Source organism: Drosophila suzukii, chromosome 3 (assembly GCF_043229965.1).
Source record: "Drosophila suzukii chromosome 3, CBGP_Dsuzu_IsoJpt1.0, whole genome shotgun sequence".
Taxonomy (NCBI): domain Eukaryota; kingdom Metazoa; phylum Arthropoda; class Insecta; order Diptera; family Drosophilidae; genus Drosophila; species Drosophila suzukii.
Window position 1 is genome coordinate 80,732,500 of NC_092082.1, and position 21,758 is coordinate 80,754,257.

Here is a 21,758-nt window from a genome sequence, read left to right on the forward strand (position 1 = left end):
TTTCTTCCAAAATATACAGACACTTGTTAACAAATTTTTAAAATCTGTTGGAATTTTTGTAATATTGTTAATCATATGCATAAATACTAACTCCAATAAAAGTTTTTAACGTGTTTAGTATTTTATGAAATGTATTTTTAAACTTAGAATAGCCTTTAAAAACGCTTAATGGGATTGCATGAGCTTGATTGGCCACCTGCCACCATCGACAACTGGCCCCAAACATACCACCATCCAGCATTTCAGCGGGGTCAGGAGGGCCACGCACTTAATTTATGACTCGCCATGCAATAATTCAAAGTCATAGGCCTCCAGAGACCATTCAGGGAACACTCGACCACTCATTCGCTCAAGGGGCTTTTCAGAATGGTGGGGGCCCTACTTCCATAGTACTGCCACTTCTACCAACACCTCGCTCTGGTCGAGGCTAAGGAATTTTTAATTAAAATATTAAAGCATTGGCTGTAAGGTGTTTTTTAATCTTGAGAATTGTTTTAATTGTTATTTAGGATTTGTTGTTGAAGGTTGTTTTTTCTTCACCCTGTTTTGCGGTGCAATTTATGGGCGCCTAATTAGAACAGACACAGTGGCGGTGTCAGAGGTTCTGGCTTCCCTGTTTTCAAGCTCGCTCTCCCCAACCAGAATTTTCTTTTTGTTTTTTGCCTTATACAAAGCCGCTTCATAATTACCATATTTTCAAATTACCATTGGCCAGGGCCATGGCCGCCATTTTCCTTTGGGCCCGCGGCCATAAAAGCTAATTGTATGCGTGCGTGGCTGTAAAGAAATTGCGGGGGAAAGGTAAATCCTTGGCATGTTGTTCCTCCATGGTGATTTATATTTAATTGTTGTCATTATGGTCATCAAAAATCGTGTGAAGTTGCCGGGGTCGTGGAGGGATATGGGGAATAGGAGTGTCCTGGGAGGATGATGGAGTGCCCAGTGCTGCTGTCGGGAATTCTTCGAGTGTTTCCTGGGTCAACACGCTGACAGATGTCTAATTGCTGGCCAGGATTTGCTCTTAACTGCTCTCTTACCATTTTCTAAAGAGAAATATCCTTTGCGGAGAAACGATGGCAATGAAACGGAAACAGGAGCACCGGCGCATGTCTCTCCATTTCCATTTCGTTCCTGCGAGAGTCCTTTTGGCCATCCATCGTTTTTGGGCCTTCTTCGTTTCAGTCGTGGCCCGTTGTTTGGGGGGAATTGGTTTTGGGCCATAGCGTAAATTAAATCGAGTTTGAACACAGAACACAGAATATTCGATATTGATATTCATTAAATTAAATTCAATTAAATTCGGCTTTGATTGGGTCTTGGCCGAATTATTCTCACACTATGCTGGCCATGTGTCGTCGCACTGAGTGACACAAACATAATTGAATAGTTGTGGATTTGATTATGCAATTGTGCCTCAAGTGGGCAAACTGACTGAAAGTCAATTTGCCGCTGGCCATGGTAGTTCATCAGCATTCGGCCACGGGCAGAGCAATAAATATTTTTAATTATTCATAAAATAAAGCGAACACTTATTTGCCTGATTAATACAATTTCCCATGTCCGTTGTTGGCTCTTTCGTTCTGACACAAATTAAATTAAACTCTTTTATTTTTTCATCTCGTTTCGATTCGTTTATCGGGCCTTGTTCGTCGGGATCTGATGTTGAAAAACATCAGCACGAACAGCACGAGCCGTATTCATTAGTTGCATTAATTCAATATGAAATTCCATTTCTCATTTGTTTTGATGTCGCTGCCCCGCATTCCACCTCAATCAACCAGTAAGCGATTGTATTTTAAATTGATTATTAATTTAAATGCGTTTTATACCTCTTCATGCGTAGCCTTACTCTATCAGAGGATATACAAACGATATACACAATTGCGACAGAGAGTTGATAGGTGGCATATCGCAGTCATAATTAAAAATATAGCACAATCTGATTTAAAGTTCAATATGCTGGAAAACGGATATTTTAGGCCTTGATAAAAAAATTATTGAATTATTTGAAAATAAAGAATTGTATTTTATCTTCCAAAATATTATTGCCAAATGCACATCGTTTGGTATTCCTCAATTGTATAATTGCATTTGGTGTCCCAAAATTAAACGTTTTATTGCTTTTTTGAAGAGCATTTAAAATGCAGGCTTTATTTCTTTATTTTTCCACCAGTTTTAATTGACTTATAGCATAGTTGTGGCCGTAGTTGTTACAATTATTTACAAGCGTTTGTTATTAATGAAACATGGCAATCGCAAAAATGACTGGCGTTAATGTAATTTCCTTATTTCAACAGTTGCATCAGCTTTCGCAAATTAGCCCAGCAAAAAACGTAGTAAACAAAAAAGGGGGAAAATGAAAAAAATAAACCATTTACATTAAGGTTTGAGGCCATGGATGGCCTGTTTTCCCACGAAAATGGTTTTCCTGCTGGGGGAGGGGAGAAAAACAAATTACTTGGGACTTGTTTGTTTTGCAAAAATACTTTCCCATTTGCGATGGTTCACGGGGCCTAGACAAAAGTGCCTCGAGATCAAAATAGGGCTTCGTCATTTGCAAATTCGACAGTTTTCTTCCTGGAGCACATCAAATGGTGGCATAAACAGAAGCACACAACCCACCGTATTTACAGGTATTGAAAGTCGAGGGACTCCCACGTAAGTATCTCGAAATGGATTCTCCAACCCCCGACCAGACCAGGAATATTCCAATAAATATGAGACGGGAAATAAAATACCTCTCATTAAATGATGACAGGAGCAAATATGAAAACACGCTCGCGGCGGAAAATCATCCTCAAAGCAAGGGAATACGGTTACCATCGGTGATATAGACCTTCTACTTGGCTGGGGCATTAATTACAACTGTCTAAGTACGATTCTGGATGCCCAACAAAGGTGGAATGATATATACAGTACATAGGGAGGGGGCCCACACAAAAGTACTTGAGCTAAACAAATATTTAAGTTGATTGGGGGGCGGCGGCGGCGGCGGTGGAGTTGGCGGCTTTGCCAGGAGCAAATGCAAAAAGTTTCCACTCAAGGAGTTCACCAAATTCGCATAAATTCAATGCGTGCCAGGGCAGCCGTGAACTTTTTAATGTATTTTAAAACACTTTCCACTAAACATTTTAAGCAAACTGCTTTCGCAGGCTTTCTTTCGTTTTAGTCCGAGTCCAAGTCGCAGTCACAGTCCCCTGCCAAGTTGACTTCCTGCGAGAGCGAGGCAAAGTTTTCGCTCCTCCGGAGTTGCAGGCAAAATCCCACGGAGGCTGAAATCAAGTATTTCATTTTGGATTCAACTGCTGTCCGGGCAGTGCAACAACTAAATGGGAAAGTATTTCAAGTTGAGCCCAGTCCAACACCAATTTAACGATACTCTTTAGCACTCTTTTCCTTATAATAGCACTGAAAAAGACATCCAAATATTTAATACAGTTATTTTTCATATTTATCGTTTAGTTTATCACCCATTTCCGTTTTTTTAATTTTAGATTGGCAGATATTACATTTTAGATGTCTGAAAGTATGCAACAATATATTTTAACCTCAGAAGTACGATGAATTCATTCAAAAGATAACTATTCTTTATTCACTGCATACTTTTAGGAGACAAAAATATTTTACCTAAAAAAAATTTCAAAGCCGCTTTGTATATACTTAACATAAAGTTTTAATTTGTAAATGCAAACATTTCGTTATTTTATTTATCAGTGATCCCTTTCATTCACCTTTTTACCTCAAAACAAATGTACTGATAAGTGCTAGGACCAAAAAAAACCATAGTTATCAAGTGACTTTGGCTGGAGTATTATAATTCTTGCGAGTTCTTAAGTCGAATATTTCACGCCTCCGTAAAAAGGAAATTCGAGTTTCGTCGAGAGGCGGCTGCCTTGGAAACGGCAGCCGAGGAGCATCAACGCGGTAATAACAATGCCAGGAATAAGAAAAAGTTCTTCAACAGTTTTCGGCCATCCTCCCCCTAGATTTTCCCCATTTTCCCCCTTCTGTCAGCTGCCAGCTGAGTTTCGTTTCGTTTCGAGCAAGTTTTGTTTTACTGAAAATATATAAACTCCATTTTCGTGGTGCCCGGTCAGTGTGTCAATGTTTGTTTTATGTGCCCAGGCCAAAAGTTGTTGCGTTCCGCCCCCAGAGAATTGCCATTTTCAAAACCTAGGAAAGGTAAAATTTTTAATTAATTACCCACTCTGGCTGGTTAATAATTGAGTAAATAGAATCGAAGGCAAACCAGTGATTTGCTCACTTTGGCATTCACACATTCGAATAAATAATGCTGTCGGCTGCATTGGCATTTGTGGCATTTGTCCTGAACTAAATTTGTGTGTACTTTATGACTCCACTTAGGCCAGAGTCTTAAGCTGCCAGCCAGCCATTTGCCGAGCATGTAATTGCATTAATTTATTTTCGGGAAGCTAAATTATCCGACCAAACGATGGCCAGCAAAGTTTGCAGGCAGCTGGTTTGCTGGAAAGCAACTACTTTTGCTGTGATCTTTGACCACGACAACAATACCACCGATACGATACCCGGTAAAAGTCTGGGGCTTAAGAGTAATTAAAACCCTGAAATGTTGGACGAATCCGAAAACAGCTGCATACAATTCGAAACTGAAGGAGGAAGGAGCTGAGAGCGATGCAAACAAAAGTTTTCACATTTGAAATGCAGCTAGGATTTGTTTTAGTTTTTGCTTAGCATTGCTGCCAAATATTTGCAGTGGCTCAGGGATTTGTTTGCGGCACCACAGGCCGAGCTGCTTGACGGCTGCAATTGGAATTTGCTTTTAATTGTTTTTAATTAAGTATAATTTATTGTGCAAACATCTGAGGAGGGCTGCTCACAATCTGCATGCTGATGCATTCAAGAATGTCTCTTCAGTGGGAAGGACTCTTTTGCCATCGCCACTCGAAAAGGTTAAAGGTCCTGTCCACTTGAATTTAAATAATAAATACCATTGAAGGCTACTGGCTTTAATGGGTTATTGATTTTACTTAGCCGTTAATGAGCTTTCGTCTTTCTATAAAAGGATCCGTTCACTTTTCACTACTTTTCACTCGGTTCGACATGCTGACGGACAAGTTTCTTCGACTGCAGTCCATTTTCTTTCGTCTTTTGGGACTGGAATTGCTGGACGAGCTGGACGATGAGAGTCATCGATATCCTAGGCGAAGCATCTACTGCATCCTCTCGGTGGCCAGTTTTCTTCCCCTCACCATCGCATTTGGCCTACAAAATATCCAGAATGTTGATAAACTGACCGACTCACTCTGCTCGGTTCTGGTCGATTTGCTGGCCCTCTGCAAGATCGCATTTTTTCTTTGGCTGTATAAGGACTTTCGGTTTCTAATACAGCAGTTCCATAAAATGTTGCAAAGGGGTGAGTTATTTAGAAATGACTAGCTACATTAAGATTTAATCATATCAATAGATTAGTTTGGAAATATTATGTGTGCCCAAAAAATCGTATCATTTTACAAATCTCTTAAAAGAGTGCCTAAAAGTATTCTCTTTTTTAGAAAATCAGTGGTTGGTCGGTGACAGAATCATATCCATAGAAAATAATCGTGATCAGTTTATCAGTGCTTTATATAGCTACTGTTTTGTGACGGCCGGACTTTCAGCCTGTCTTATGTCTCCTCTGTCCATGTTGGTCAGCTACCATCGGACAGGTCAACTGCAGCCGGATTTGCCCTTTCCCAGCTTGTGAGAAAAGGTATACCCAATAAATTCCACAGTAATAATACATAACTTACAGGTATCCCTGGAAAAATAATAATATCTTCAACTACTCCCTATCCTATTTGTGGAATGTAAGTGCTGCTCTGGGAGTGGCTTTGCCCACAGTTTGCGTTGATACCCTGTTTTGCTCCCTGAGCCATAATCTTTGTGCTCTCTTCAGGATTGCCCGTGAAAAAATGATGCACTTTAAGGCCAGAAGTCCTAAAGAGACCCGTGAGAACCTGGCGCATATATTTAAATTATATGAGGAGTGTCTAGAACTGGGATGTTCTCTTAATGGGTACTTCCGGCCGCTCATCTTCGCCCAATTTGTGGCGGCCTCTTTGCATTTGTGTGTCCTGTGCTACCAATTATCTGCCCATCTTCTAGAGCCAGCAATGCTATTCTACTTCGCTTTCACGGCAGCCATTATTGGCCAGGTTTCCATCTACTGCATCTGCGGATCGAGCGTCAATACGGAGAGCCAGCTTTTTTGCCAGGCCATCTACGAGAGCAACTGGCTCCATCTTCTGCAGGAAAACTCTCAGCTTGTGAGGTCTTTGAAGATTGCCATGATGCGATCGAGGAGGGGATGCCCCATCGATGGTTACTTCTTCGTGGCTAATCGGGAGACACTTGTCATGGTAGGAAGAGGGTTCTTTAAAAGGGAATTACCTATAGAAATATTTAGAAAATACATTTCTTTGAAATTAAATGAAATTAAAATTTATTAAATTTTAATCATTTCTTGTTTTGATATTTTTAAAGTCAATTGTAAATCTGCCTAAAAGTGTGCAACAGTAAACTTGTATTCAGGAATTCCTTTTTTACTGCATACTTTAAGACACCCTTAAAAGTATTTTTAGAAAACTTATTATTTTGAAAAAGCTAATCCTTTTTTTGGAGTTACATACATTTTTTGCTGTTTTCTTTTAAATATCTTACTTACCAAACTCTTTATTTAATGCATTTTTTTCTCCCCCACAGATTGTGCGCAGTGCCATATCCTATGTAACTCTCCTCAGATCGCTGGCCTAGCTGCCCCAGGGACCTTTTCATTATTCAGGGACCTGTTCTGGTTTGTTTAAGTCCGGAAATATTTACAATTATGCTTTAAGCCGGTGTTGTTACAGCCAGTTGGCTAATTAAGCCATGTTAATGGCAATAACTGCTATGGAAAACCAGTGCCCAGGCCTGTTAATGCCTTTTGCATTATTGGCCTTGCTTTCCAACCCCATCAGGACATTGAACGCACGTATACGTAATATTTGCTGTTGTCCGTTTGTCCGCTGCTGTAATTTGCTCTTGTTGTTTTTGTGTTTGGTTTGTGTTGTCCTTTTTTTTTTGTTGGTTTTTTATTTTTGTCGTCCTCGCACAACATTGCGGTTGTCTGCACGTGCTCGACGAACGATTATGTATAAAAGTGTGACATGGTCAAAGGATTTGGCCGATTTAACTTTGTTTTGGCCGATAGACGGGTGGCGTGGGGCTTCCCCTTCCGCCCCCTTCCGAATGTGTGACCCCGTGTGTGTGTGGCATGCTGCACGTGAGTGCGGTTGGGAAAAGCCAATTGCAGTGGCCGGGATTTCAGCGCATCCGCAGGCAGCGCTTCAGTCATAAACTGCACGCAACACGGCGGCTTAAGTTTAGCCGATTTTGTAATTTGTTTGTAGCCACAATGCGTTTGCTAACGGGCTCTAAACTACACAAAACAAAAAGGTTTTACTAAAAATGAAAAAAAGATTCGTTAAAAAAATGTAAATGTTATTTTCAGAACTAAATAAATAATCAAATTATTTATTACAGATTTATCTGCTACATTGAGTTACCTTTTTTTACATTATTTTTTTAAATAAATGCATAGAAACTTGGAACGCATACAATAATCTTTATTAACTTTCAAAATAAAGATTCTTACATCTGATTTTATAATTGATTTATTTCAGATTTATCTATCAAATAGATTTACCATTTTTCGCATATACTCGTATTTACAATAATGACTTTAAGTACCTAAATGTATGATAAATTTTATGCACATAACAATATATTTTAAAGTATAGATTGTATTATTTTTAGATAATTGTAGTTATAAGATTGTAGATAAGCGAATTTAGTCAACCTAAAGCACCTACTGCATTTCTGAAGATTTTAAAATATATTGGAATACTTAACCCCTTTCATAAATTCCTAATTATTTGTAAATCTGTTGCATTGCTTTATTTAACGCAAAATTTTCTTATTGTGTAATTACAACGGGTTCAAGCTTACAAAGTGTAATGAGCAAATCGGCCATCTGGTTTATGATTCATTTGCTGATTATGCGCCGTCCTCTGAACTTTGCCTCGATTGACAAAACTGTGTGTAATTGCTGGTGTTAGCCCTTTCCCCCGGGGCAACGATGAGGCTGAAAGTTGGCCAGACAGACAGCCAGCCAGCCAGCCATTCAGCCAAACAGGCAGACAAACAAAATCAAAGACAGTCAACACTTTTGGCCGTAGCGAAAGTGGCGAAAAATATACCCCGAGGGCATTGGACTATCTCAGTGGCGATGTGGGTTCGTTCATGTCCTTTCTGCAGCAGTCCTGCCTGTCTGTGTCTTTCTCCCTCTTTCTCTGTGTTTTCGATTCTCCGGTCCTGAGTCCTTTGGCGTGTCGTGTGGCGCTTTGTGGCCCATTGAGGCAAATAGTTTCGGTTTAGTCCAATAATGATGCTATTGCAACAGAGCTTTCTCCGGCTTTCTCCCTCTATATATGTGTGTGTGTGAGGGGCGGAAGGTCGATGGGTGGGTGGGTGTTCTCTGGTCCACTTTCATTCAATTGACGCTCTCGCCCAGTTGAAATGCCATAATAAATTCAATTGTGCCAGTAAGGCCCCCGGCGCCTGTCACTTTGTGTCAGCCCAGATCGGTTACCGCCCTTCATTTATTATTTTTTGGTTTTCTAACATTGTCATAACATTCCCTTTCTTTTCCTGCCTTTCCTTTGCTTTGCTCACTTCCTTTTTGCGAATGAAATTCTCCATTCTCCCTTTTTAATTTGGCAATTAATCGAATCAATCGTTCGCACTTCCTTCCGGCCTTTGGGCCCTTTTTTCGGGCATCCTCCTTTTTGGTGGTATTTTAATGCCGCTAATTTATGTGGTCAATTGTTTTTAGTTTTAACGAGCATTCCGGTCACTTTTTATTGCCAAATGGCCGGTTCGAAACGACCGATTGAACCGCAGGCACAGGGACTGCCTTTTCCGCTTTTACTTTGTTCTAAAAATGATTTTCCTCTTATATTTTCGATGCCGACATAACTTCCCCTCTTTTTTTGGCAGCAGCAATTATTTCTGTGAACAAACATGACTTTAAGCCAAGTTCAGGTCCGGGTTGTACCCTCAATTAGAGCATAAATATCAAATATTGCGTATACGACCTGTACACTCTGCATTCTATTGTGCATATATGCATATACATAAATGTGTGTGAAAGGCAAATGAATTCATTTATGTAGATTGCCTGGTAAACGGCCGAAACGAAAATAGTTTGAATGGCTGTCGGCCAGATAGATGAAGCCATCTTGAGGCGCCTGGGAGCACATCAGCATGGCAAGTTTGAAATTTCTACCGAGTTAAAGTTCCTTGGCCAGGATGCACACACACCGTACACACCGTTCAACACACAAAGGTGGGCGAACGACTTTTTGTCGAATGCAGCTGGAGTTCGGCATTGTGCACGAAATTGTTATAAAGAGCTAACCGGATATTTTCGGAATTTTTAATTAATTCGTCTGCACTGGCCCCCGACTCACCGAATAACCCAACCATCTATATGTACCTTACTGTATGTAGGAATACCTACCAACACACATCCTGGAGCTGTTTTGTCCGGTGCCGGGCTGTCCTTGCCCTCACTTTTGTTGCTGCAACTTGCAAGTCAGGCTGCCCTGCGAGTAACCACACTTGGGGAAATAATCCATTACTTAACACTAAATAAAAATAAAAAATAAAGATTTTAGTTTAATCGGAACCAACCCAGGATTCATGGCCTCTTTTCTTAAAAAATCACATAAAAAATTGTAAATTTATTTAATGAATTATAAGATTGTTTAACTTTTAATTAAAAAAGGATTTAAAGGAAAAAGGGTACTTAATGTATTTAGAATATCAAGATAATTTTATTTATTAATATTTGAGGAAAAACCAATTCAATTTTATTATTAATAATTAAATTTAAAATTTTGGTAAAAGTCAAACATGAAAATGGGTCAAATTTTTGACCCTCGTATAAAGTAAATATTTTGATGTAGAATATTAGAAAATTCAAGCACAAACTCATAGAGGTATCCCACGTCTAAATCGGGATAAAATTACAAAAGTTATGAAATTTAGAAGTGCAGTTTTGGGTTCCGATACTGAAAACCTTGGAAATAAGGAAAAATCGAACATGAAAATGGGTCTAAATTTGGACCCTCGTATAAAGTGAATATTTTGATGTAGAATATTAAAAAATTAAAATACAAACTCATTGAGGTATCCCACGTCTAAATCGGGATAAAATTACCCAAGTTATGAAAATTAGATGTACAGTTTTGGGTTCCGGTACTGAAAACCTTGGAAATAAGGAAAAATCGAACATGAAAGTGGGTCAAAATTTAGACCCCCGTATAAAGTGTTTATTTTGATGCAGAATATTAGAAAATTCAAGCACAAACTCATAGAGGTATCCCACGTCTAAATCGGGATGAAATTACCCAAGCTATGAAAATTATAAGTGCAGTTTTGGGTTCCGATACTGAAAGCCCTTGGAAATAAGGAAAAATCGAACATGAAAATGGATCAAAATTTTGACCGTCGTTTTTTAGAAACATTTGGACGTAAAACATATCAGAATTCAAACACAAACTCATAGAGATATCCCACGTCTAAATCGGGATAAAATTACCGAAGTTATGAAAATTAGAAGTGCAGTTTTTGGGTCCCCATTCTAAATCCCATTGGAATTACACAAAATTCGAACATGAAAATGGGTCAAAACTTGGACCTCCTTTTAAAAGAAATATTTGAATGTAGAATAATAGGGAATTCAGCCACAAATTCATAGAGGTATCCCACGTATAAATCGGGATCCAATTACTTAAGCTATGAAATTTAGAAGTGCAATTTTGGGTCCCCATTCTGAAACCCATTGGAATTAAGTAAAATTCGAACATGAAAATGGGTCAAAATTTTGACCCCCTTTTAAAAGAAATATTTGAATGTAGAATAATAGGTAATTCAACCACAAACTCATAGAGGTATCCCACGTCTAAATCGGGATAAAATTACCAAAGTTATGAAAATTAGAAGTGCAGTTTTAAGTTCCGATACTGAAAGCCCTTGGAAATAAGGAAAAATCCTGTCGATCTAAAAAAAATTTAGATTTATTTTCAATATATTTGAAAATCTCCTATTTTCCTCTAAAATGTACCCTATATTTTTTGTAAAGTGTATGTATGTTCCATTTTTATGTTGTTGCCTTTGTCAAGAAGCGAGCGAGGCGAACTGCAACAATTTTCGGCAATTGCTGTCCTGGCAGGACAGTAGGACACACTCGTCCTCCGGCTCCTTCTGCTGCTCCTGCTCCTTCTCCTTTCTCCTTTCTCCTGGAACTGGAACTGGTACTGTTACTGGTAGAGCTGCTCCTCCGCCTCCTTTGTTGCTGCTCATTCATTGTGCAAAGTTTGTATAAATTTTTGATTTCTTTACACAAAATGCTGTGCATGTCTCTCCGACTGTCTGATGTCCTGCCACCGGCGCTCCCCGGGAAGGCGATCCATTTGCCCCCCAGTCAGCTCGACGTTCGTGTTCCCAATCCCCGGGTTCTCCGTGTTCTCCTGGCTCTCCTGGTTCCTCCTGCTGATGCTGCCTTTGCTGCTGGCACAACACAAATGCCATTGATTGAGTCACATCGCCTGGGCATATAAATCTCCACCGATGGGGTGTGGCACGCTCTCGACTTCTGACAGAAATTCCGTTCTGAGGCTGCCTACCTTAAAGTTTTCGCCGTGCTGAGTCACTGTCACCGTCACACTCACATTCCCATCCCGGATTCCCCTCCTTACCATCTCAAAATCGAAGTCTGCTGTGGCGTTTGGCGTAACTTGGCCGATGATTTCGTTATTGTTCGATTGACAATAAAAAATCAACTGAAAGTTGCAAAAGGCACAAACTGTCATTGAATTTGCGAATACACACACACAGGGTCACAGGATGGCCAGAATTTGCTTCCAGAGAAGATCCAATCCCAATAGTTGTAAGCATATAAAAATAAGTCGCTTGGGGCTTCCACTTTTCACCCTTCCTTCACCCATTTCCAAAAAAAATGTATATGCAAAAATGCAATAAGCGAGTGGAGCTTAAATAAAATGCATTTCAATGATTGCATTTTGGATTAAAGCAACAACACAATTCGGCTGGGGTAGCAACAATAACATTCAGAACACAGTCGACATCTCTTTGTGCAAACAAATGCCATGCCATACATATTTATTAAAAACTTTTGCTCCTTTGCTTTTTAACGGCAGCCAAATGGAACTGACAGACATTGCATATCTCTCAGCTTGCTGCTCCGTTTAGGTTTAATGAAGTGCAAACAAAAATATTTTCAATTAGAGCCAAGGCAAACCGAGCAGCAACCGAGAAAACCAACGACCTAAAACAAAACGAGCAAATGCAACGCAGGAAAAAAAAAGAAGAAAGCAGGTAAAGTCAGGTGAAACAAGTGAACAGGTGAGTGGCATGCAAATGCATCGCTTGGATCCGAAAACCGAGGTGCACTCACCTTAAGCTCAGCTAGCTGTCGGCTTTTGGGCGGGTCGAAAATGCGTCCTTTTTGTATCCTGGCCAACAAAGTGCTGTCGGCCAGATGGATGTATCCCCGATCCCTGATCACTTGGCTGCCAAAAAAGCCAGAAAAAGGCCAGGATAATCCAACAACCTACACGTGCTTGATTTATCCTTAAGACTTGGCTTTCCTTTTCGCCTCTAAACATTCAATAAATAAAGAAAGGCAAAAAGCAAATTACGATTCGCTGATGTTTTTACGACAGCGACGTGCCCATTTAAAAGTGTTTTTGATTTGTGTTTTGCCATCGCTGCTGGCGGCATATTAAATTTATATCCAAAGATTTCACGCACTCCTAATTTATGTGGCGTGGCCAGAGTCGTTGTTGCAAGTAATATTTCGCCGCCCAGCCAACTTTATTATTATATTCATCGCATCCATATCCCCCCTCCCCACTTAAGCGATGACGTTTTTATATGAGCCCATCAAAAACAAAAGCGTTTTCGCTCGCAAATTGTTAACATAACGATTTACTGCCAAGACATACGGAGAAATAAACTATTGGATTGAATAAATGACAGCATACATATGGTTTATTGTTAAATCTTTACTGCTTAAGCTTTTAGGGTTTATAAAGAATGTCTTGTTGTGTGCACTAATTGAAGGGAAACGAAAGCCCTTATCCACTTTGAAGTTTGTTTTATATTGTGACTAACTATTTGGGGGGATTACAAATATGCAGTTACACATCTGAAGTTCATTTGGCATAAATAAACTGTCCTTATTAAATGTCAACGTGGGTAGAAAGAATGACTTTAACCAAAAAAAAGGTTGGTTGTCTTAAAGAGAGGGATTTTTGATATCCATTAAATATGTTAAGCAATAAATGTTAAATTTTTAAAGTACCTAAGTACAATTTATGCCTTGTATTATTACTTTGATCAAAAAAATCAAATAATAATGACTATTTGATGATAAATTATAAAATATTATAAAAAACCTCCTCAATTTTTACATATTATTAATATTATAATCAAATGTTTCCCTTTCATAAAAGGGGCTTTTTAAACCATATGCCCAAGTTCTTCTTAAAAGTTCTGATCTTAAAAACTTTCTATTCGTTTCTTTTATATCTCGACCTTTAAATATCTTATGCCTAAGGGAGAGGTTTAAGTTTTCTACATAAAAATCAAACAATTTCCCTTTTGGGCCCAACATGCCCTCATACGCACACGGTACTTCGGCTGCAACAATTTGGAGAAGTTTTCAACTTTTGGCTCGTAATTGTTGTTGCTCCCGCTACCCTTATAAGTATTTTTTATTTTATTTTTCCAGCGAGTCGCAGGCGTAGACATATAGCCATAATGCTTACCTGAGCGAAAGCACAGCAAAAAATATACAAAAATTTGCATGAAATCGCTTAAGTGCTTTTGCCATAACTTTACAAGGGGAATGGGAAGGGGAATCGGAGCTGCAGGCAAATGCTGTTGTGAAGTTTGCATAAAAGGCAGCTACAAAAAAAATGGTTTGGCTGTTGCGCTCTCGCCGGGTGTATAAATAAAAAGTTTCGCACATGTGACGAGCAATAAATGCAGCAAATTAAACAGAATTCAACAAATTAAATCCGCAACAGTTATGGGAGTCATTTGCACCGCTGCTGTTTTTCCTTCGTTATTTCGATGTAGTTGTATGGCCATTTAAAATCTGCCACATCGTTTCGTAGGCGAAAAACTTCCGCATCGAGTGGGCCCCAGTCACCTTTTGTGGGCTTAAAAGGGCCAAACAGCCTTGAGCTGTTGAGACGACACTGAATCAAACTTGGAGTAAGCAGCAAATGCTCTCACCCATTGACAATGTGCTTCCGTGTACTGGCGTTTTCTCGTTTCCTTTTTTGTGACCCGTCAAGCTATCCATCTATTCTATCCATCTAACCATTTATCCATCTATCCATACCTTGGGTACAGACATCCTCACGTCCTGAAAGCAGCTGCTCCTTCCTCACCTGGAACTCTCCTCTTCATTTGGTTCCTAGCCCTCCTGCATTTCAACCTTTTCTACCTGGCTGCATTGTCTGCTGTGTGTAACTAGCTGCAGGCGCCATGTGTTTTGTAATTTCCTTTGCTCCTTGGATTGTTGCCACTTTCTTGGCTTCTCTTTCAAAATTCCAAGTCCATTGACCCACTGACACAAACTAATCTCTCACTCAGACAGCAAACAGAATGTGTGCGGAAAATACCATATGTGCACTAATCAAAAAAGTGGCTTAAAAGGGCAGTAGAATACCTAAGGTGTTGGACCATTCAAATCTAGCAATTAAAGATTGTAAAGATATTTTTATCCTCCTACTTATAGTGCAAGTACTAAAAGAGCAATAATTTAAAACTACAAAACGATCTAAATGCAACATTTATTTTACTATAATAATCTAAAAATAATCATTAATTTTTTAAAAAGTTAAACATTTCTAGGTAGTTGTGGGAATTAGGGTGTATAATATTTTTGGTCTCGGATAATAACATAAACGCGTAAGATAAGATTACACGAATAAGGTAAGCAAAAGAATTTCTTATCTATAAGAATTGTAGAAATCTATACATAGGTCTAGCGATAAGAATGTTCTCTTTTCAAGCAATTAATGTTAACAAATAAAATACATAAAATCTTGAATCTTAATTAGTTGAGTTTATATTCTAGTAAAAATGTTAAATTATAAAATAATGTATAACTCTTATATTAGATTTATTTAAAACTAATTTACTCAATATTATAATTATTAAATATATTTTCTTGCAGTGCTTGTCCTATCCAATTGTAAATTAATTTCAATTTTATTTCGAAAATGTAAAACAATTAAATTTGACAAAATGCGCGTAGTGAGTGTGAATGGGATGCGTGTGCCTGCTGGGCAATGGTCAATGGTCACTACCCACTACCAACCGGCCACAACTGAGTGGAAAAACTCAAATGAAATTTAATTAGTGCCAAAATGTGGATACGTTTTTCACTAATGACACGGCAAACCAATTTACTTGCCGCCCCAACACGTCCGTCCCTCATTATTGCACGGATATTTACTAGCATTTTATTTGTGTTCTGTGGCATTCACGTTGGGCTGGGGGCGAGATGACCCTATCATTTTAATTCATTGCGTTTGCCAATTCATTTGTTTGTCGTGAAAACTTTTCGGCAGTCGACCGGTGGGCGGTCCGAAATTCGCTTGTTTGCCGGCTCTGAGCAAGCTTATCATTGATTTTATTGGCATAATCAGCGTGAAAATTTGCGTTACGAACTTTTTGGCAAGCGGCCACGCCCCCGAATGCGATAAACATTTATCTTCATTATCAAATTTGCGGCATCCCGTTTTCGGCTGAAGCCAAGGATTCATTTACCACCTCCTCGTCCTGTTGTCAGTTGGGCCCTCTTCTTTTTTTTTTTTTTTGTTTTTTGTCGACCGCCTTCGCCATCATCATCATCGTTGGCAGCTTAATGAAAAACTTTTTGCCTCTCGCGCATAACCCTTTTTAATTTTTATTAAGCAGAAAATTGCCTGCCGGCCAGGGTCCTTCGCCTCGAAGGTCCTTGGGGAGGGGCGGTACGGTACAGCGAGGAAAAACTGTAAATGGAAAGTAGCATAAAAATAACAACAGGCCAAGTGCGTGGCCTTGGCTTCACGGACTCTCAGTGGCCCTACCACAGCAAAATAAATTCGAATATAAGAAGTATACCCTCCAAGGTCTTGGGGGATATATAATGGGAATTCTGGAAATTATGGCTCTTTTAGTACCCTCAAGGGAGAAATGCCATTTAAGCTGAATACGAGGAGTTTACAATACTTAAATTTATTTCGATTAAGGGTGGACAACATTTAACTTTACCTTATATATTACAAATATTTAATTTGTTAAAATATTTTATATAATATGCTGAATTACAATTTATGTTGGCTATTATGATGAATAAGTTAACACAAATCAAACGCTTTTGTTTTCCAATTTAAGACATTCTGTCTTCTGTCTTCCATGGTAATCTAATAATTTGATTAAGGGTCTATAAACCTAAGATCTCCTTTAAGTTTCGAACTGTAGCGTGCCTAATTTTCCTTGTCGCTTGGCCTAAACCCGATTATATACCCCGTTTCGGTTTTGGCCACTTTGCTTTATCAACTTTTGCCTTGTTTATTTTGCTTCGCATTTTTTGCGTTGTTGTTCTGGTTATTCTCACAAAATCTTTGGGCAACATTTTAAGCTGATTCGCAGAGCCCAGGGGCGGAGCGCCCCAAAGGGGGAGTGGGGGGAATCTGGGAAAACAAATTAGGAAAAAATAATTGCTTTCTTATTAGCCAGAGCTCGCTCGAAATATTTTCAATCAATGACGAGGATGAAACACAAGGACATGGAAACGGAAATGGAAATGGAAAACGGACGCTGTTGACGGGCAGCATTTCCCATTTTCCATTGGCTGCACGTGTCGCCTGTTTGCAGTTCATTATTGCTAGCTCATTCATCAGTTGATTGTGTTGCTATTGCATGCACAATGTACATGCCTTGATGCCACAATGAATATTTAAATAATTTCCTGCTTGCCATCATGCATAGTTTTTTTAACCACTATTTTTTTTTGTCAGCATGCAATTTAATTACACGCTTTTGTGAAAAACGATTCTTTTGCCCCTGGTGCTTCAGTCGCTGGGACAAAGTGTGTGTGTGTGTGCTAGTTAATTAAATTTTAATTTTATGTGCCATTAAAATATTTAACCAAATTTAGTAGAGCTTAATAAAACGCTTAATGGTTTATTTAGTTTGGCTAATTGAAATCATTTGCGGCCCACGTGCCGTATGAGTAATGACCGGGCATTAGAAAACTTGCGTGTTTTATTTGTCCTGACATATTAAAGCGATTAAAAGCATAATCAATTATACATTTATAATTCGCACATGCACAAAAAAAAAGGGAAAATGGGGGAAAAACGCCAGGGGAAGAAAGTGGAGAAAGGAGGAGGCAGGAGAAAGGAGAGCCTTAACACAGCAGGCAGCCTCTTTGTCGTTTTGTAAGCAACAAATTTGGCCACGCTTGCTTATTTAGTTAATTATCGCAGATTACTTGCTCTTGATTATTTTGTACCCATGCAGGATATCTCTCTCTACAGTTTCCCGACTTTTCCCCGGGGGCTGTAAAGTCAGCAACTTTGCTTGCTGTTGTTGCTGTCTGGTTTTCCGGCTTGGTCCCGTCATGTTTACTTATTTTGACGCAGCATGTGGCAACTGCCAGCGCAGCTCACAGCGGGCCAATGCCAACTTGGATTTTCTTAGCTGACAAACGGAAGGACACTTGGCCCAGAGACTCTACTCCTCCAGCAGAATCCCAACCTAAAGCTACTCCACCTCCTTTGGCTGAAATTGAGTCTGCTGTGGCTTTCGATTCATTTGTAGCGTCGCCATATCAACAATTAAATTAAACGTGTTTGCCCTACCCAAGCGAGCTTAAGCGTTCAATCAACGTTTGGCCTTTTGGCCAAGGAGTTTGGGTTGGCCAAGGTGGGATGCTCTACAAGAGCTATTCAATGCACGTGCGGCATTTTAAATTACTAATTACTCGTGTTTCAGGTAACATTTGCTTTCACCTGCTTCACTTGCCTGGCCTCGCCCCTTTTTGGTCACATAATTAGCTGCAGCTAGCAAAAGGGACTTGCTGGCCAAAAAACCAGCAAAAACCAACAACCAAGCTCCCGAGCAGAAAAGTCCCTTTCAGAACACCAGAGCTCATTGTGCTGCTTATTAGACCAGCTAGCTAAATAAAACTCCTATGAAATATGAATGTTGTGCAGCTTCGTCTCGACTCTCTCACTCGGGGGGTTTTAAAGTTTGTGGATTTAAAGGTGGCCGATTTGTCAGTCTGTTGGCTGCATATTTCGCCGGCAATTGCCGTTCCACCGATTTCGTTTGCAGCCACGTATTGCGGTCAACATTAACAGGCCTGCGAAGAAGTCATTATCGAGCTTTGGAGCTGGCCAAACATAGTTTGGGGGCACTATCGATTATATCGATGCATTAATCGGGGACTTTAGATAATCCTATCGATTAGCCTATCACCTCTAAGAGCAGGCTTTATGAATCTCTGTTTCTTCAGTTAAAAATTAGATCCTGTTTTGATTGCTTAAGTCCAAAGCGTTCACGTATTAAGAACTCTCGACTTACGAAAATTAAAGAAATTCATATTAAAGGCACAAATTATTATTGAAATTAATACGATTTTAAAATTTGTTAAATTAAAACTCGCTAAGCGACTATTATCACAAAAGCAACATTGAATAAATACCTTAAAAGGTTTGAAATCTCTTAAAGTGGTGTCTAAAAGTATGCTACAATTTGCACAAATAGTGGAAAATCAATGAAGGCGAATTTTGTTAAGCTCTTTTTAAGGTGCTTTTGAGTTTGAAGAGATAAGTTTAAGATTCCAAGCAACTTACAAAGTAAAATTATGTAATAATCTTTTAAGTCCCTGATTTTTTTAAAAGTTTTTTACTATCGATTAAGTCGTCTTGCGTAGTCTACCATCCCTAATCAACGGCAGCAGCGTCATCATCATCAACGCAGGGCAACGCAGAATCCCAACTCGAACCCAAACCCCAACCCAAACTCAATTCCCAATCCCATCATGGAGCTGACCATCCACTTGCACACGGTGCAGTGCAAATAAATACGCAGGCTGCAGTTGCAACGGCGACCCTAACCGTTTGGATGGCCCGTTGCAAATGAGCGGCAATAAACGCCAAAAGCAGAAAATTCAAGTTAATTACGTTTTTCAATTAAGCACTGGCTCGCCGACTGCAACCCCCCCTTCCCGCTCCCTGACCCCCTTTTTTGCCACGCCCCTTGGTCATCGGGTAATGGTAAAGTCACCCAGTCAACGATGGGTTGGAAACAACAATTTGGCATTGAAATTGAATTGATGTTGCAAGCTTAAATCGAAATCACTTTATTATTTCCCTTGGCCAGGAGTTCCAACCGATCGGCACTCGAGTTTGGTAAATGGAAAAGGACTTGCAGGACCCTTGAAATGGTATACGGAAGTTCAAGTCCTGATCAGCTTTGCAAACTGCTCTGTGGTTCTCAATTTTCCCGGCCATCAAGGGATTATTGGGGGGTGTATTTTATTGCTCTGCTGTGAAAAATGTATTTCAAATTGACCACCGAATATAATTCATCATTCATGTGTCCAAACTGACACGTCTGTGGCCGCAAACAAAAATGAAATTCACTTTGTTTGCGGTTTGCCAATTGTATAAAGTAAGCTTCGTTTTATTTGCTATGCTCTTTGCTTAACCATTTTTTGTATCCTCTTCTTTTTTTTTTTTGATTGGGTTTGGCGCTTTGTGGCATGAAATATTCATGGTACGCATTTTGTATGGACCTAGAATTAATCAGGAAAATATGCGGCCAAGTGGAAATTTTTGTAATCATCGCGGTTGGCAGTCGATTAGCAGGATATTCCAGGTGGAGCAGGGATAGCTATCAAGCTAGGCTAATAACTCGCGTTGGTTGGCATTAAAAATTTATACAATTTTAATTTTTAAATAGGCTAAGGCTGAAGGCAACTTGAGTGGAGGGGAATCCATTGCCCCCCTGCCCACTTACTTTCCTCCTCCTTTTGGCCACTGAAGCCACTTGAAGCCGTATAAATCCAAGATTGTGGCCGCCAACTTGTCGCATATGGGATTGTGTGTGTGTGTGTGGGTTAGAGTCCTTGTGTGTGCTCCTCGGGGTGTGTGTGTGAGTGAGTGTGGGTATGTGCGGTTGCTATCTTGACTTCATCCTTGACTGGCAACTGGGGGCTGGTCGCTTCTCGCTTCTCTGGCTTTGACTGTAATTGAAGCAAAATGAAAATCTTTTATTCATGAGGCTATAAAATTGCCCAATTTTCAGGCCATTAGCAAAATTTACGCCTTTTTCTCTGCACGCAGCGCATAGTGGCCATTAAATACAGTCGCCTGCATAAGTATGCATGCCATGACTCCATCCATGGGCGTTTAGATTTCATTTCCCACTCATCGCGTCTGATGGTTGGGTTTGTTTTCCTTTCTTTTTCTATATATTTTTGGGTTTCTATTTTTAAACACGACGAAGACACACCTCTCAGCCGTCGAGCATCATCATCATCATCATCTAGCTCATCTCATTTGCCTGGCACAACGCGGCGTATGCTTGATTTCTGTCTTGCTGCCTCTTGACAGGACCTCCGACGACGTCATCGCCCTAAGCCTATTAGGCCCGCCTCGCTTGTATCGAAAGCAGCTTAGACATGTCAACGTTGTAATTAAAAGCAGTTGAAAACATCAGACTCTGTCGTCTCGTCTCGTCTTGGCCGAAAATGCTGCCAAGTCACGCGTTTCCTGTCGGCTTTCCCAGCTGGAAATACTCAGCCATACTCAGCCTGCCTGCGAGCCCCACTTTTCTGACCAATTATTATGTTAATTTTATGGTCAAGTGCCGCTCTCATTGAGAGTAATTAAAGTGCAGCCATCGAGCTGTGGTAGCCAGTGTTTTCGTTTCACTAATTAGTTTGTTCTAAGAAACATATTTGCATGGCCCTGATTGTTTTCCCTTTAGAAGTATACTATTCTATGCCTTGTGGAGGCTGGGATTAACCGATTAATCCGTTTGCAATTAAAATTGCGCTAGGGCGTGAGTGGAGCTGCGTTGGCAATTAATCCAGCTTTGTCTGAACTTGACATTCCGGCGACTGGATAATACCCAATAGGTTTTCAATTTCAATTTTCCAGCTATTGAGTTGGCACACACGTAGCAGCAGCCTCCTTCTTCGTCGCATTTGTGTTTTTACGGGAGTGCATATGGCTCACACTCCTCCATTTTGCCTTGCCATTCAGTCTGGGCCTACAGCTCGGAGCAGTGTCAGCACTTTATGGTCCTTTGATTCCAGGAAAACTGCAGTGAAGCACAGAAAAAAACAGTTCAATATTCGATCGATTTTGAAATGTGAAATCAAATTAAGGTGCAGATAGATATCTTTATCTTTATAAAGGTGACTAAAAGTATGCAATCTTTTTTTAAAATTATTTATAAATGTATATTAAAGCATGCTATATTGTATTTTTATAATAATGTATCAAGGTGTCTAAAAATATGCAGCAATATATTTTTCAAATAATTCATAAAAGTGTCTAAAAGTATGCAACAATATATTTTTATAATAATTC

The 21,758-nt window shown here is 39.6% G+C and overlaps 1 protein-coding gene and 1 long non-coding RNA gene across 3 annotated transcripts in view; one reads left to right on the top strand and one right to left on the bottom strand.

Moving 5' to 3' along the window:
- The first annotated feature begins 4,928 nt into the window (after positions 1–4,928).
- On the top strand, positions 4,929–7,092 carry Or98b (Odorant receptor 98b). The gene is made up of 4 exons (XM_065866857.2): positions 4,929–5,395; positions 5,535–5,721; positions 5,774–6,380; positions 6,724–7,092. Exons 1-4 carry the CDS (start codon positions 5,020–5,022, stop codon positions 6,772–6,774), a joined length of 1,221 nt encoding a protein of 406 aa, XP_065722929.2. The 5' UTR covers positions 4,929–5,019; the 3' UTR covers positions 6,775–7,092.
- Positions 7,093–18,981: 11,889 nt separating this feature from the next.
- The window catches only part of LOC118877714 (uncharacterized), a 119,679-nt gene continuing 116,902 nt past the window's right edge, over positions 18,982–21,758 (bottom strand). The window contains exons 3-4 of one of the 2 annotated variants that reach the window (XR_011604117.1): positions 20,674–21,486; positions 18,983–20,404 (exon numbers count right to left, since the gene is read on the bottom strand). This is a non-coding gene — a long non-coding RNA (uncharacterized lncRNA). Of the gene's footprint in view, positions 21,487–21,758 lie in introns of both variants that reach the window. The other variant, XR_010654410.2, reaches the window with a different exon arrangement.